The following is a 16,402-nucleotide window of genomic DNA, read 5'->3' as shown; positions in this document are numbered from 1 at the left end:
GCTGCAGATGTTCTACCAGTCTGTTGTGGCGAGCACCATCTTCTTTGCTGTGGTGTCCTGGGGTGCGGGCATCAAGGCAAAGGACGCCAACAGACTGAGAAAACTCATCAGGAAGGCAGAGTCTGTGGTTGGCTCTAAGCTTGTCACCCTGGAGGAGGTGGTGGAGGACAGGATGCTGGCAAAACTGCTGGCAATCATGGACCATCCCTCTCACCCCCTCTACAAAACCCTGGACAAGCTAAGGAGCAGCTTCAGCCACAGACTCATTCAACCCCGCTGCTCTAAGGAACGATACAGGAAATCGTTCCTCCCAACCGCAATTAGACTGTTCAACTCCTCCCCCTCTGTCAGAGCCACCATCACTGAACTGCACTAAACCTGTCTCCTTGCACTGTGGATCCTGTACAACACTCCATATACACTTACTTCACATCATATGTGATATGTGTTCATATACACCATATTGATATTATATATCATTTTATACAATAATATTGTCTTTTGCACACTCTGTCTACATATTCTTAGACTCTTAGTATATTATATTACCTATTGTATAGTCAAATACTTATATTCATATTCATACTTCTACTATATATAATATCATACTCTCTGTATATTCTTGTTTACGTAAGTCTATATACACATATTTATACATGTGTACATGTTATAATTACTATTATTATACCACCATTACTATTATATATACTGTTGCTGCCATTATTACCATATACTGCTTTTATATTGGTATAATTACTATCATATGTAAATATATATTATGTTATATTATATACTATATATACTGTACTATTCTTATATACTGTCTAACAATACCATTACCATCATATCATCAGTACTTTTTACCATCATCTTGCCAATGCACCTTATCTACCTATTTTATTGTATTCTAACAATACCATTACCATCATATCATCAGTATTACCATCATCTTGACACTGCACCTTATCTACCTATTTTATTGTATTTTATCTTGTGCTTCTGTTTTTTATTCTTTCTACCTCAATATTTTTAATTTTATTCTATTGTATTGTATTGTATTTTATTGTATTCAAATATACCGGCTGCTATGACAACTTAATTTCCCTTCGGGGATGAATAAAGTACTCTATCTATCTATCTATCTATCTATAACAAGAGCTGAGAGGAACACATGAAGATCCCCTTAAGCTTCCATGATACATGTACATAGGCATGAAAAGCACAAAACCAACACATGTAACACCCATACTGCCACCGACACACAAACTGCAATCTCCAGGATTAAAGCTTCATGCCCACACAGTCACACTATGAGGAGGGGGTCCCTCTAAGCAGCTGCGTTTGGCAGCTAAATGTGCCGTCAGTGACACGAGTGTTTGGGATAAGCCAATCTACTCCAATCTCCCAGTGGTGTGGAACAAGGGAGGCACGGAATCAATGGGACACACCACTCATATTAAGCCTGTGTTGTGAATGCTGACAGCTATTAGATTGTGAGGCAATATGCGCGTGTTTGTGTTTGTGAGAGGATGTGTGTGTATGTATATCCGTTGCTTGGCTTCACACACCTTGTCTGTGTGTGTGTTTTTGTGTGTGTGAGAGATGTAAAATGATGCCATTATGATTTCCCTGGCAGGCCGTTGTTTTCTGTATGCCAGCCAGTCACCAGGCCCCTGGTCCATACCCTGCATGTTCATCCTTCTGTCACACACACTCTAGCCTCTATTCGTATGTGTGTGTGTGTGCATGTTAGTGTATGTGTGTGTGTCCCCAATATATGTAACTGTATGTGTCAGGGGGATATATATTAATTTATCTTAAAATATGCTAAACTAGGGCACATAAATCCATATTATACACAAGAGGAAAGAAAAACTAAAAAACTGTAATACTTCTCTGCCAAATAAATAATATTAATGTGTTATTTATAATTCTCATTATGGACTGAGGTAAACATTTTTTCTCAAGATAATTTTGGCCATTGCACAGCCCTAAAGGGATCAATGTCTTTTGTCTTTGGTTTGAAAACACAGTCCCTATATACAAATACATCACAGTGTCTTATTTCAGTCCTTTGTCAGTAGCTGGTGCAGTCCATTATTCCACTATTACATCGGCTGCACGATATGAGCTAAATTTGTTTATTTTCATTATTATATCTGTTTTGAAAACAGAGCAGACTGATGAAGACTGACACTTTATATATTTCTAACACCTTCTTCCTCAGCCCTACCCCCCTTTCCCCCCCTTTCTCCTTTTTTCATCATAAAAACCTTTTATGGAAATGTCAAGAGTTTGAGAAAGGCCTGAAATATTGCACACAAAAAAAGGCTTTTACTTTTGGTTGAATTGGAAAGCTTGGTGCGTGCATATATGCTAAATGGGAAGTTGTGCAAAGGAAACAGTTTTAGCAAATAAAACACAAACTATATATCTCTTTGCATCCTCCTCTTTAGCAGCTTACAGCGACAGCTTTATAACCAAGGGAATGGAAACACATATTCATAAGCATTTTCTATATAGGCAATGGCTTAAGAACGTTTTTATGGAAGCCACCTGCTGCCATCACTCCTCTCCCTCTACGCTCCCCCCAAACATACCTCCTCTCACCCCCCCACAGCCTTGCCGTAGTATTGGTTCATGTATGAGACTCTCTGCACATCTCCAGGGTGTCAGGTAAAGGGAGAGATGAGCCCATTCCCCCAACTGCCAAAATTCTTTACTCTATTTGAACCGAGAGAGAAAGCAAGGAAGAGGAACCCACACTAATGAAATGTAGAAAGGTATGATTTCCTCTCATCCCTTCATCTCCAGGTTTCCCGGCCACGTGGGACTACCAGGTTTGAAGACGGGACACAGAACATTTTCAAGACTGATATTAACATTTGTTTGATATTATGTTCAACAGTTTTTAAATAGCGTTTGTACATAATTCATTTTGAGCAGTCTCGTTTTAAAGTGGCACAGTAATTCAGTTCACACCTTAAATAAGGCAAAGCGACTTGAGAGAGAGAAAATTGCAGATGCTGACATATCCTTCCTTTTTTAATTTGTCTGCATCTAGCTCACCAAGCCTTGGATCCTTTACACTTCCCATGATGCAACACGGCAGCTTCTTTTCTTAAAGCCCCTGCCCCCCGATAGATGCGGAGAACTTTGAGGGTTTGCACACGCAGACATGTTGACAGCATTTGCGAAAAAGCCCCCGTTTGTTTGTTGTACTCGTCTGAGCAACATTAAAAAGTAAGAGTGTGCGGCCACAGAACAGAAACAGGTTGGGAAGTAAACAGCACATTCAAATGGTGCACAAAGCAAGCGTCCAGTTTATTTGTCTGGTGCAATGTGCAGTCGGTGGGCAGTCCAAATGTGCTCAGCCGCTCGCACAGCGTCCACAGATGATGAAATTCAACATCAAAGTCTTGCCGGCATGAAAACGATGGATTGGCCTCTAGGCCTTCCCTGCCTGCTAAACACCGAAGTCTCTTATAGTACAAGCTCTGTTATATAGCATTTTTAAGGATAAATAATTTAGCCACAGCTAAACTACAGCCATGCGTTTGATAGCTGCAGTGAATACTGATGACTGAGAAAAGTGTGCGGTCTTTCATTTACACAGAGGTTGTTTCTTCTTCTTTCTTTTTGAATTTCTCTAAATTCGGTACAAATGTTAATTTTCAGTCGAGCGTGAACTCATTAGATATTGTTGGTTGAAGGACAAAGATGAAGGTCACAGTGACCTCATAAGAGTTTGGCAGAGGGTTTTTTCGTTTAATTTCTACCCGTATTCTAAAGATGTATTCTGAGCAGTTTCACAGCCATTGATAGTATTTTCTGATTCATAGTTTAATAAAAAGAGATATCCAAAATACCCTTGCTAGTAACCTTTCTTATTGAAACATTAATTACAGATTGTACTTTAAAATCCAATCCATCATCCAACATTCACACTCCTGTTCTGGAAAGGAGTTCACATGAGCCCATGTTTAATTAGATAATACTTTAAGCCGTTGACTTCTACCATCTGTAAGCGGTGCACCACCTTTCTTCTGTTTCTGATGATGTCTGCTTTGGCTGCAGATCTTGTTCAGCTCAGCGTTTGAAACCAGTGAGACCAGAGAGGCTCATGGGACATGGTTACATTATACATTGAGCATTAAGGAGCAGAAGGACGACTTCACAGTTCACAAGATTTGCAGAGGGATGTTCAGGCAGTTGCATGCGACAAATGACTGATTGTCGTAACTCACAGTACAGAGGAGAGCATCAACAACCACTGCGTTGCCTAGTAACGTGGCCCTCGGTCCGTGTTGGCTGCAGCTGCTGTGGATTTCATGCTGTTTATTCACCTACGCATTTTCTGCTGCTTTGTGCCACAGTTAATTGTATATGACGTGGCTGTCTATGTGATTTATGTTGCTTAATATTGCTCCTTAAAGTCTAAAGACACCTGCTGCGGTATTCAGGGGTTTCTATCAGGTTGCCCCCCCGCATTCATATCAGTGAAGGTAGACTGAATAATAGAAACACACTCTCTGGATAATGCAACACAGCTGAACAGCACCACATGCTATGTCCTTCAAGGTGATTACACAGTTGAACACTGCTTTAAAATAATTATAATAAAAATGGAAACGTCATAGCCTTGATAAACGACTGTAGGTTTACATTTACCTAATAAACTGCCTCTTGAGTGTGTATTTCTAATAATCAGTCGTATGCACAGGCTCTTTATAGGGGGTTGCTATCGTAGGCGCTTATCGGAAGGGGGGGGGGCCTTAAAGAGACGGGAGCCACAACCAGGAGTTTCAGATGGAGGCTGAAAAGAGCAGCTGCAGTAATGGACAGTATGAGGAAAATAATGTATTTTTTGAACATTCGATCTTTAACACCTTTTAAAGAAATAATCCAAAATAATTAACCATAATAAAATAGTTCATTTAACTTAACTTCTGCCTGAGCAAGCTATATTTTAAATAACAGTACTTTTAGTTGAGTAAAAAAGAAGTAATCTCTCTGCTGCTGGTGAGCATGCATGTGCACCCGCATTACTGCGCCGTGCAGCCGTGGCCAAGCATGAGATTGGCCCACTAATCACCAACACGTGGCCATTGATCCTTATATTCCATTTTCTTTTCTCCTTATCTCTCTGTTCCTCTGCCCTCCGCTCTGTCTTGTCTCTCTCTCTACCCTCCATCACATCACTGCCCGTCGCCCCCCCCCCATCTCATTTTCTCTCCATACACTTTCTATTTTCTACAGTAGCATTCTCAATCCCACACTCCATTTTCTCAGCCTGCCCCCCCGCTCTTTCTCCCCAGACTTCATTATCTACTTTTTTTTTTCTTGCTCTCCTCTGACATTTTCACACTTTTCCCGAAGTTTTTTCGAAGTTGCACTTTTAGTCGTCCTTATTCAAATGAAGGACATCAGAGTACACCGGCTCCTCGCTCGTTGCTTTTCACTCGCTGTCATCTGGCAAGATTGTTTGATGTCTTCAGCCGTTGCAGTACTCCATCGATAATGGCGGTCCGCTGCTAATTAAATTACTCTGTCTCCATCCGCTCCCTTTGCTCCATGAGAGAAAGATGAAGTACTAACAGAGGGCTAACCAGCTGTTTTCTGTCTGCCGCCTTTTTTCCCCATCCGACGCCCCGGCATCTTAATTAATTACAAAGTTATAGTCTCCGTTAATGCGGTTTGGGTATGAACAGTGGCAACTTTGATAAAACGCTCGCACGGAGGCACGATAGCGTTTTGAACCTGCAGGCACAGAAGCCAATTGTGTCATTTGTGTACACGCCCCCTCAGTCTCCCACGCTGACAGTAAGACAGAGGGAAGATGTTCCCTTGTTTGATGCTGTGATCTGCCGGCGTCACTTGTGCTTTATGTGTGGCGCCTGTCACCAGCCGCTCGTCACTCGTCCAAAATGACACCCTGTGAAGTCGCACTCTGAAGTCTGCTCTTTGACTCGAGAACCTCCGCATCTCAGAAAGCCTTTATCTCCTCTTTTGCACTCTCCCTCTCACACACTTTCACTTGTTCGATCGCACTTTTGTTCCTTTTATCGCCCTCATCTTGCTCACTTGCTCTTTCAGCTTCTCTCCACTGTTTGCTCTTTTTTTTTTTCTCTCTCTCTCTCTCCTCTGACTCATTTTCTACCATCAGTCATCAGAACCCGGCAGGCAGTTTAACGGAGCCACATATTTAGCGTCGCTCCGCTCGGCGGTAAACATTCAAAACACGTTTGTGTTGATCACCTGCACGTACACATGTTAACAGTCCAATTTGCATTTGAGTTCGATTTCAAAATTGTTAAGGCTAATTAGAGAATCTAAAATGTGTGAATGTGTGCATGAATGGATTTTCCTCTCTTTATGTTGGCCCTGCATTATGCTGTGACCCCGCCTTTCGCCAAATGACACCTGTGATTCGCTGCTGCTCCCTCTGTGAATCTCAAAAGGATGTGGTAATGGGCTGATGGATGGATTTTAACTTTACACTACAAGTTTTGAAGGCAGATATCAGTGAAATTTGGAATGATCCCCAAGATGTTATCAACCCTAAAGAGACTTAACAATTTACAGCCAAACCGTTTAATATAGATTACTATAAATAAAAAGAAAACCAAATTTATAGATTTTGAATTAAGAAAACAAACTTTTTAAAATGAAAAAATATAAATTCACATCTTTATAGAACATATTTTTAGATCGGAAATAAACATAAAAGCAGATACTGATGTGTGTGAAAGGTATATGTTGGCCGATTGTGATCAGCCGACTGATAAATCCTTCTGGCACCTCTTGTTACTGTTAAGCAGGAACTGTAAGTACATCTCCACGTTCACTCCCCTGCAGCTATGGACAACCCAATGACTCGTCCAGCACGGTGAGATGTAATCACCTCCATCTTAAAATCAACAACCGAGGAGGGAACCAGACAAGAGATAAACGAATAAAAGAAAATAACCACACAGATTTGAGGAGTTAATGGTTTCAAAAGGAAGCTATTTATGGCACTTCCTAACTTAATTATTATTTTTTCTCCATCTTTCAGTTTTACCATATGTTTCCTTATTTTAGTTTTTGGTTAGAAATTGGCAATAACAAGCTTGGATAGTAACTTTGTTTGCACCTTACAGATGCCGCTTTCTTCATGCCACTGAACAGCTGATATTAGCTCTGGTTATTTCTGGTTACACTGATATCAACGTGACTCTACTCCTCACACACTCTCCGACTGTGTTACCTTTGCTGCTATGCTGGGTTATCTGTGTCATCACAGATAACTCAGACCTTGTTTTGCAAGCTTGGAAAGAACCTCAACCATAGGGTGTTTTTTTAAGATGTTGTAAGCCTCAGCTTGGTCTTTTTTTATCTCAGAAGGAGCCTCTCTGTGTGACTTCCATTTGGCCGGCACAGACCGTGCAGGATGCCACACTGAAACGTTTTCACCAGGTTGCCTGCCGACAACATATTTATCTAATTTTAATTATGCGGCTTAGTTACAAAACGGCAGCATCGTTGCCACAGGAATCAGATCCCAGTTCAGGTGAAGTTTGTGGTAGAGTAGCAGGATGTATGTGGCAGAGCTTCACAGAGATTTTTAACCATTGCACAATGGGCTGATGAATTGGTAAAGTAAAGTACTTTAATATACACATATATGTATATATATATATATATATATATATATATATATATATATATATATATATATATATATATATATATATATATATATATATATGTTCATTAAAGTTTGATCTTCCTGAGTGGATAAGAGTATAATTTATTCATCTATAACTTTTCATTGATGCATTATCTTTTTAGTACAGTATATGAAAGGTTAAAAAAAAAAAGTGAAAAATGTCAAAAGCTACAGTTGTGTGATTCACACGTTTGGGTCGTCACAGATCTCAATGAAATTTGCTGTGCTGGTTTGTTTAAAACCAATAGAACCAATTTCCATCTGTCCAAAAATGAAAGGTGTTCTATTTTACAATTATACAAAACATAGTAAATAATCAAATCCTCACATTAGAGAAACTGAATCAGTGATTATTTATGGCTGATTGAAAACAAAATGAGAAAAAGTCACTGACTTATGGATTAAATGTGTCAGACAAATCAATTGGATGGGAATAGTTTATTTTTCACTTCTTTCCTCAATGTAGCTTCACAACTTTTTATATGCAAACTAGGGTTGCAAAGGGGCGGAAAGTTTCCGGTAAATTTCCAGAAACTTTCCGGAAACTTTCCATGGGAAGTTAAGCTTGGGAATTTTGAAAAAAATAAAAATACGCAAATTAAACACTGAGCAATTAAAACATCATTCAAAACTCTATTTTAAAGATGCATGGAATGCAGCACACGCTGCACGTTGAATTTCAACCCTCCACTGTGCATTCTTCCATCACATGCACAGATAATTCCCAGCATCCTTCACACTACAGCAGGGCTATTGAGGCCTGCTGTAGTGTGCAGGACTGGTCAGGTAAGTTTTGATGATATTACTGGGGAAATATATTAGCATGCTGATTGAGGATTGTTCATCTGTTCATCTAGCCTATTTCCATTGATTTATCCATCAATTGAAAATATTTTTACAGACGATTCCAATTGTTTGGCTAACTATTTATATCTCTGGCATTGCATTAGTGTATTTTTACAAACTTTTTTCTCATCTTATTCTACAGAACAATGCCACGTGCACTATCTCATGTGTGGAGACATTTCACCCCATCCAATGTAGAAGGAAAGGCTGTGTACATCTGCAAATACTGTGCAAAGACCTATGTTTAGAATGACACAACAATGCAGAAGCATATAGTCAAGTGCCCAAAGTTTCCTCAGGGCTCAAATCAGCCTATGACAAAACAAAATTTCTATATTTATGTCTGTATGTGACAAGGTAAACACAGTTAGTATAAATTACCCACAACATTTCCAGTTTATTCCCATTAATTCCCGTAAATTCCCGTATATTCCCGTTAATTCCCGTATATTCCCGTTAATTCCCATGGAAAGTTTCCCACTTTGAATATTCCCGGAATTTTGCAACCCTAATGCAAACACACAGGAGTTGATGCTGCCGGTGTCAATAATCCAGTGAAAGTTATTTCCTATCAGCAGTTCACTCTCGAGATTCATATCAGCTCCGGTGTAGAAAAGTCCGGGCGGCAGTGTTCGGCTGCCTCTGTTGCTTTCAAGTCTTTATTCTCTCTGCTCTGATCTGGGATCGTTCTTATTGTCCATCCGTTGTCCTGAGCGTTATCTCCTGATCCTTCTCCTCCGTGTTCCCCGCCTTTCTCCTTTTCTTCCCTGTCTACCTCAGAGGTGGTGTCTTTGACCTTCTCGGCTCCCCTGCTCTCTCCCCTGTCCTCCCTCCTGCTCCCGCTCCCCTCCCCGAACATCTGCGTGTGTGACAGGCGAGAGAACGGCGACAGTCCCCCGGCGCTCCCCCTTTCGCTTCCTTCTTCCCCTCCTCTCACCTTCCATTCTACCACCACCACCGGCCTCCCTCCCTCTCCACTTTATTCTGTCATCCTCTTCTCGCTTCTCCCGCTTTCTCCCTCAAGCTTTCACCTTTCATTGCGCCTGTACCTTTTTTTTTTATTTCACTCTTCCCCTGCCCCTCCTCGCCTCTCACCTCTTATCTGCTCCTCCTGTTTCCCATGGCCTCTCCTCTCCTCTCCACAGTCCATGACAGCATTTTCCCATCTCACTTCTCTGGTCCGCGCTTTTTTTTGTATCCTTTATTTGTGTCTCTTTTTCCTCCCCTGACATTTAACATCAAGCTCTTACGCCCAAAGCTTTCCTCTCTCTTCGCTGTTTTAACTCCATTTTTCCCGAATGCTTGCCATCACTTTAACAACCTTTGGAAACCTTTACGTCTCTCAGGGCTTTTCGATCTATCTGCCTTTCTCCGACTCCCATCTGTTCTCGCTGGTGACCCTGTAACCCTAACGCGCCTTATGCTCTATGCTGCCTCTTCATCCCCCTCTTCTCTCAACATCATCCTGTCCTTTCATTCACCTCTCAAAGCCATATTCCCACTGACAGATGCACTGCTATAAGAACGCTGCCTGCTCATTTATTTCAGCGTTGTTCTTTTGTTATATATCGTAATTGTAACGTAACTGGTCTAATAGCTTTATTATATTGTTATAGTGAATAACATTCACAACATTCATCAGTTTGATATATCTACCTACAAAATAACTATCTTTGAGAAAACATTATCTATTTTTGACTTTTTTTACTCTGTTCCATGTCCCATCCACTAACATGGAGGAGGCAGGTTATCTGACCTCCACTGCAGCAATATTGCAGAGTTTTACAGTTTATAAGAATGTTTTTTTTGTTGCTGTTAGTTAAGGGAACTGCTGTGGTGTTTGTGAGTATTCTGAGTTAAGCTGAGGATAAGTCACCAATTATCCATAATGAGCGAGAGACGCGGTTTACTGCACCCAGTGATCGTCGGGGGGGCTCTGAGTTACTCAAACCAATACTTTTACAGGTGGAGTCGAGCTAGTCGCCCTGAGTGAAATGTGAACAATTATTCACGTTAGAGAGACTTGGACATTTTGTTTTGGATGATGTGTGTTGCAAGGACGATTTTATGTTTTCATCGCAGTAAGTCTCTTCGCAGGATGACGCAAAAACTACCAAACGGATTTTGCTTGCCAAAGATGAACCTTTTGACTGTTGGACTAGATTTTAGCCTCTTTCGTGTAGAGCGTTCATATCAAGTAACAGGTGAGATGTTTGCAGAGAATATCTGTGTGCTTAACATATGTCTCTGATTTTAATAAATGTATATGCAATATGGGGATAACGTGTCCAATCAGCATTGGAGGAGGTACATGCTCTCCCAGTGCCCTTTTAGTTTAAAATAAGTTTTTGCAGAGGTGTATCAAGAGGTCAGTGTCAGAGGAGAACGATACAGTAGGTAGGTGGTTATCTTCATCAGAGATTATTTAAAATACATTTAAATTTTGATGGAGGTGGAATATATCATGATCAGTTCTGCTGGTGGTGGTAGATGGGATGAATTACTTATCATTCTGTGTAGATGTTTTTAATTTGATTTGAAGGTATTGGAGACAATTCCCCACTCTGACCTCATACCCTCAATCTGAGATTCCTTTTCGTTGTCCTCTGTTGAGGTGAAGGAGAGATTTGTTGAGCTAAAACAAACAGGATACAAAGTGCGTGGTCACGAAACACACTGAAGCAGCCTCCTGTGTGTGTGTGTGTGTGTTTTTATTGCAGAGCAGTTTTTGGTTTGGATGCCTGCTTACGAGGCACCGGTGGCGTGAGTGTGGTTAGTGAGGCGGTAACACTGCAGGATAGAGGATATTGGAGTTTTACCATTTAAGTGGCCTTTAGCTCTGCTTGCTTTGTGTTTCTCACTGGCCAACACGAAAAAAGCTGTTTGCAATTAAGCAGCTTCCACAAAACAGGGGTGAGCTTGTGGGCAGAGCAGTTTTTATGGAATTATTCCATTCTGAACAAGTACAAGAAAACATTTTACCACGTCGTTGACATCGTTTTTTAAGCTTCGTCAGATTTGACCGTAGACAGTTATAAATTATTACTGAGTCCGGAAATAAACTCCAGGATTTTGTCAGTGAAGCCAGTGCAGAAAGACCTGATAACTGTGTTCTCTCGGATTACCAGCAGAAGGCTAAACCACACAATTCTTTGATAAAATCAGGCTACTTCTCACTTGATAAAAACCTTTTCATACAAAGCTCATGGTCTCAAATGCTACAGCATGTTGATTGGTTAACTGTGGTCCCACTGAGAGTTAAATAGGCTATGAAGCACGGTAGGCATTTGGGCATGGATACCGTATGATTGACAGCAAGTACTGTAGCACTGCAATTTCCTCAATCTCTCTGTCAGACCTCTCTCTTCTCCCAAATTTGGTAACCTCATGGTTTAAAAAATACAAGATGGTGCTGGACGAAGTGCCAAACTGGAGGCTTTAAACGGCAATTGACAAACCAATAGGTGATGTCAGGCTGGGCTGCCCATTTGAAACAAGAAAGCTGTGAAAGGAAGGGAAATTAAGGTGCAGTTATGGCCGCTTATATATTCCCAGCATCCTGTTCTCACTTTCCTCTGTCCCTCTTTTGACCTGAACTCCACCCCCGTAACTTTTCCACTCTTTGCTTTCCATTCTCTGTCATTTGAATTCGCATTCAGCCTCACTCTAAGTTGATGGTGTCCCTTTTTCAATGTTTAATGGCCTCCGTTTATCTCTCTTTCTCCCAAGTTTCGCATCCTTTCCTCCTGCGCTCTGTTCCCCCCCCCCCCCGCCTTCACTTATCTGCTCATCTATCACCTTCTTTACCGTCGTTACATTGCTCCCTTTCTGTCCTTTTTTTTTGTTTGTCTCCATCCCATCCGCATGCTATCTCATCTCTGGCCTCCCCAATACCGGAGCCATAAAATCGTCTCTCATCACTCCCTTTTCTCCTCAGCTCATTCATCTCTCTTCCTCTCCCTCATTTCCATTTTTCTGCCTGCTCCCCTCTTTTGTCACCCCCCCCCCCCCCACCTCGCAACCGCCACACATGCCCTCTCATCGTTTGTCGCCGGATCTTGTTCGAGGTGTCACACTGCCTCAATCATTGTCCAGCCGGCTTGCCTTCTTAATCTTTATTTTTATGCTGTCTGTTTACTTATCACTATCACCCTACCCCCACGGCACCCAATTCCTCACCCTTCAATGCTTCCACCCTTTCTCTTCATCCTTTGGATCCCCCCCCCAACAGGGGAATGGCTTTGCTGCAACGGCTTTTTGAGGTATTGACATTTCCACTGATACGGGCCTGGTTATCTATCAAGGCTGGGTCTGGAGTGTAATGGCTCTGTAATTGGATAAGATATAGGATTTGCGCCAAGGGAGGTGGAAACATCGCAAGGCGGTTCGCCCTCTATTTTATCATATGACTATCATCTCGCATGCCTCCTCCGCCATGCTTGGCATTCTCCCACTCTCATACTTCCTGGGTCTCACTATCTCCCCTTTCTCTCACTGTGTCCTCATGTATCACTCTCCCCCTGTCATTCTACAATCAGTCACTCTCCTTCACTTGTGATTTCAGCATGTCTCCCTCTTATCTGTGTTAGGTCTTTTGTAAAAAAAAAAAAAATCCAACACAGAATCAAGGAGATGGCCGTGACATGCCCCCATTCGCAGGCCACCCGCCACCCACTCTACCCGCTAATCATTTCACAGTCGCATTCTGTTACAGGCTGCACAGACACATCCTCAGAGCTTGGTGTGTGTTTATGAAAGTGAGCATCTTTTCTTGTATATTTCATACAAAAAATAAACAATTGTGTGTGTGGTGGCCTATGTACACGCAGTAGCCTACATTTAGCACAATTTTGGCATATGTATCCCTACTCCTTGTTCTTTCGGCAGATAAAATCAGGTCAGTGAGATCCGGCCCAATATTTCTCTTTCCAATCTGTCTAGCAGTTGCCTTGTTCATTTCTTGTTTACGCACCATTTAACCTGCGGCTCATTTAACCTGCGAGGTCCAGGTGAGTTTGGCCCTGCCTCAGGTAGACACCTGGAGGTGTGACGGGGGACGCAATTTGTCCGGCAATGAAGGCTTAGTGGATTATATAACAGTACAGCTATCTATTCCAACTGTTGACAGTGTAGCCATGGGAAAATGGCACTGCAACGATCTCTTTTGATGCTTTCAGAGAGAGTCATTTTCTCCGAAGCAATATTATACCCTGGTAAAAATGTCTTCCAACTTTGGTGCACCCATAGGAGATCATAAACCTTTCATCTTTGGGGCAGTGTTTTCGCAAACACCAATCAGCTGCAACATTAAAACCAACAGCCAGTCCTCCAGTGCTGCCAAAATAGCTCTGATCCAGAGGCATGGACCTCTGAAGACGTCTGATACCAAGACATCAGCTTCGGCTTGTTTTTCAAGGATACACAAAGAGATCTGGAGGCTGAGTCATCACCTTGAACTCTGTTTTTCTTGATCAATCACCAGTTCCTTTCCTGGACAACTGCTGATGACTGATTACTGGAAATCTAGCCATCACAATTTGGCCCCTGTCAAAATCGCACAGATCCTTATGATTGCCCATTTGTCCTGCTTCTAACTACAAGGACTAACGTTCACTTGCCTTCCAACATATCCCAACCTTTGACTGGTTTATGCCAAAGCTCCTGTGGGCAGCCCTTTGGTTTAGAGTGAGTTAAGATGTTAACTTAGTTATTAGATTAGCCTAAGTAAAGGAGAAACTAGTTACATTTTGAATTTAAAAATCCAGTAGTTTTCTCTTGCAAAGATCACCAAGTCTAATGCTTCTTATATTATAAGAATATTGATTCTAGTTCAGCAGAAGGTACCCTATACAAGCTGACTGCATCAGTAAAAGACGACACAAAATCCAAACCAATGCTGCAGCTATAGGTGAGGAGAAACAAAGATGTAGCCTCACAGCTTCTTCACTATATCTTTGTCAGATGAGAAACCTCACTTCTACTCCTGCCTGCGATTCACAGTAGGTTTTGTCCGGGGGAATTCCTTACTGTCGAGCGGGTCTTTTGTTTTGGACTCGTCAGCAACACCACACATTTATGCTTTTACTCATTTCCCACAGCGGTGGAGAGGGAGAGCAGGAGGCTGTTGACATTGAAGAAAAACTAAGAGGAAATGGAAACATCCTCCATCCTTGAGCACAAATTTGTGAAAAATGTGCTCATGAACTCAAACAAAGAAACGCTATTGATACAATACTTTGAACAGGAGTGATTTTAACGCCGAGATAGGCTTACATTAATTATATTGTATATGTTTACGAGATGTCCTTGCTGATAAATTAAAACACAGGTCAGGTTTGTCCCGTAGACTCAGATTAATATTTTGTATTTGTTACCTGCCCTATAGATATCCCTTGTTTTTTTCATACACATGTGTGCACGTACAGGAAGGATCTCCTACAGTTGCCCCTGCTGCCGCTGCTCTGCAAGTGTTACATGCTCTTGCTGTTTTCTATCCACTGAAATTGCTAAAGCTTATTTTTATACAGTCTACTGACTACACACAGCACAGCACAGCTTACTTTGCAAGCCATGCAAACGTGCTAGCAGACGCCTGCAGGGCCGCTGAGTGAGCTGTACTTTGCAGCACCCCAAAAAAAGCACACATTTATTAACTACAGCACAGAGACTCCTGTGTTTTACATAAATGGCATGCACTCATTCATTTTGGTAATGTTTGTGCTTCAGAGTATTTGCATTTGATTTATTTACAGGTAAGGTGTATCTAGGTTAAAATATAATACCTGCGTTAATCTATGTACATGTTCTTGTAGAACTTTATGATGAATAGATATCATCAGTAAACACATTGTAATTGTGGTTTCCCTACATGGCCTGTTGTTTTCCTCTGAGCTGAAGCTGTGTCTAGCTGTAGTGATATGTATGCTGGTTTGATCCCTTAGCATTTATTAAATATCATAATGTGTCTTGCATACGGAATCCATCCTGAAATGTCAAAACCACCATTGCCATTTCTCCAGAAGCGAAAGTTTCTGCCACGTTGGAGAGTGAATCATTTTATGATTAAGATGAAGAGTAGCTGGTGACATATCTTTATAGTCAACAGGCTCTAACCGTGTTGTAAAGCCCTTAATAAAACATGACTTCCCCCATGCTATCCGAGTGTCTGTCTTGGAGCAGATGTGAAGGCCACTCTCTGCTGGACACTGACCATTAATAAAAGGGCAGAGTATACGCTTTAAACTACACTTTCACTTGGTGAAGATTCATTATGGTGCACCAAGCTGCTTCTCTGTCTGTCTGTGACCCCGGAGCTGATCAGCAAGTCTGTCTTCTTGTGCAACAGACAGCACTTGCTAGTATTTGATGTATATACTAGAAAAAAAACTCCAATTTGTTACTCTGTATTTATCCTAGGGTCAAGAATTAAAACAATTACTATTCCAACTATACCACTAAAGCAATTTAAGGATGGACAACCTTTTAATTTAAATTATCACCAACTCTGCAGGTGCCGGTGGCTGGTCACCTCTGGACAGTGACCATTACCAGTGGCTACAGGTGGACCTGGGTTCCAGGAAGCAGGTGAGCGCCATAGCAACGCAGGGTCGCTACAGCAGCTCTGATTGGACCACGCGGTACCGTCTCCTCTACAGCGACACAGGACGAAACTGGAAACCATATCACCAGGATGGCAATATTTGGGTGAGTGCATAAGGAATAGTTCTGTTTATTTTGTGTGTGTGATAGAAGAAGCTGTTTGCATGCATTGCTCTGAAAATACTCGATCCTGTATCGATTTTGAGATGTAGGTTTCAAAACCGATGGTCAGAAAGGAAGTATTTT

At 41.6% G+C, this 16,402-nt stretch overlaps 1 protein-coding gene across 1 annotated transcript in view; it reads left to right on the top strand.

Moving 5' to 3' along the window:
• The window catches only part of cntnap2a (contactin associated protein 2a), a 326,430-nt gene that overhangs the window by 146,320 nt on the left and 163,708 nt on the right, over positions 1 to 16,402 (top strand). The window contains exon 3 of the mRNA XM_061094189.1: positions 16,068 to 16,261. Within this exon, the coding sequence (XP_060950172.1) occupies positions 16,068 to 16,261 (194 nt within the window). The remainder of the gene's footprint in view (positions 1 to 16,067; positions 16,262 to 16,402) is intronic.

The sequence above is a fragment of the Limanda limanda genome, chromosome 20, assembly GCF_963576545.1.
Source record: "Limanda limanda chromosome 20, fLimLim1.1, whole genome shotgun sequence".
Lineage (NCBI taxonomy): Eukaryota > Metazoa > Chordata > Actinopteri > Pleuronectiformes > Pleuronectidae > Limanda > Limanda limanda.
Note: the sequence above shows the minus strand (reverse complement) of the source record. Positions and strands in the feature narration are given on the sequence as shown.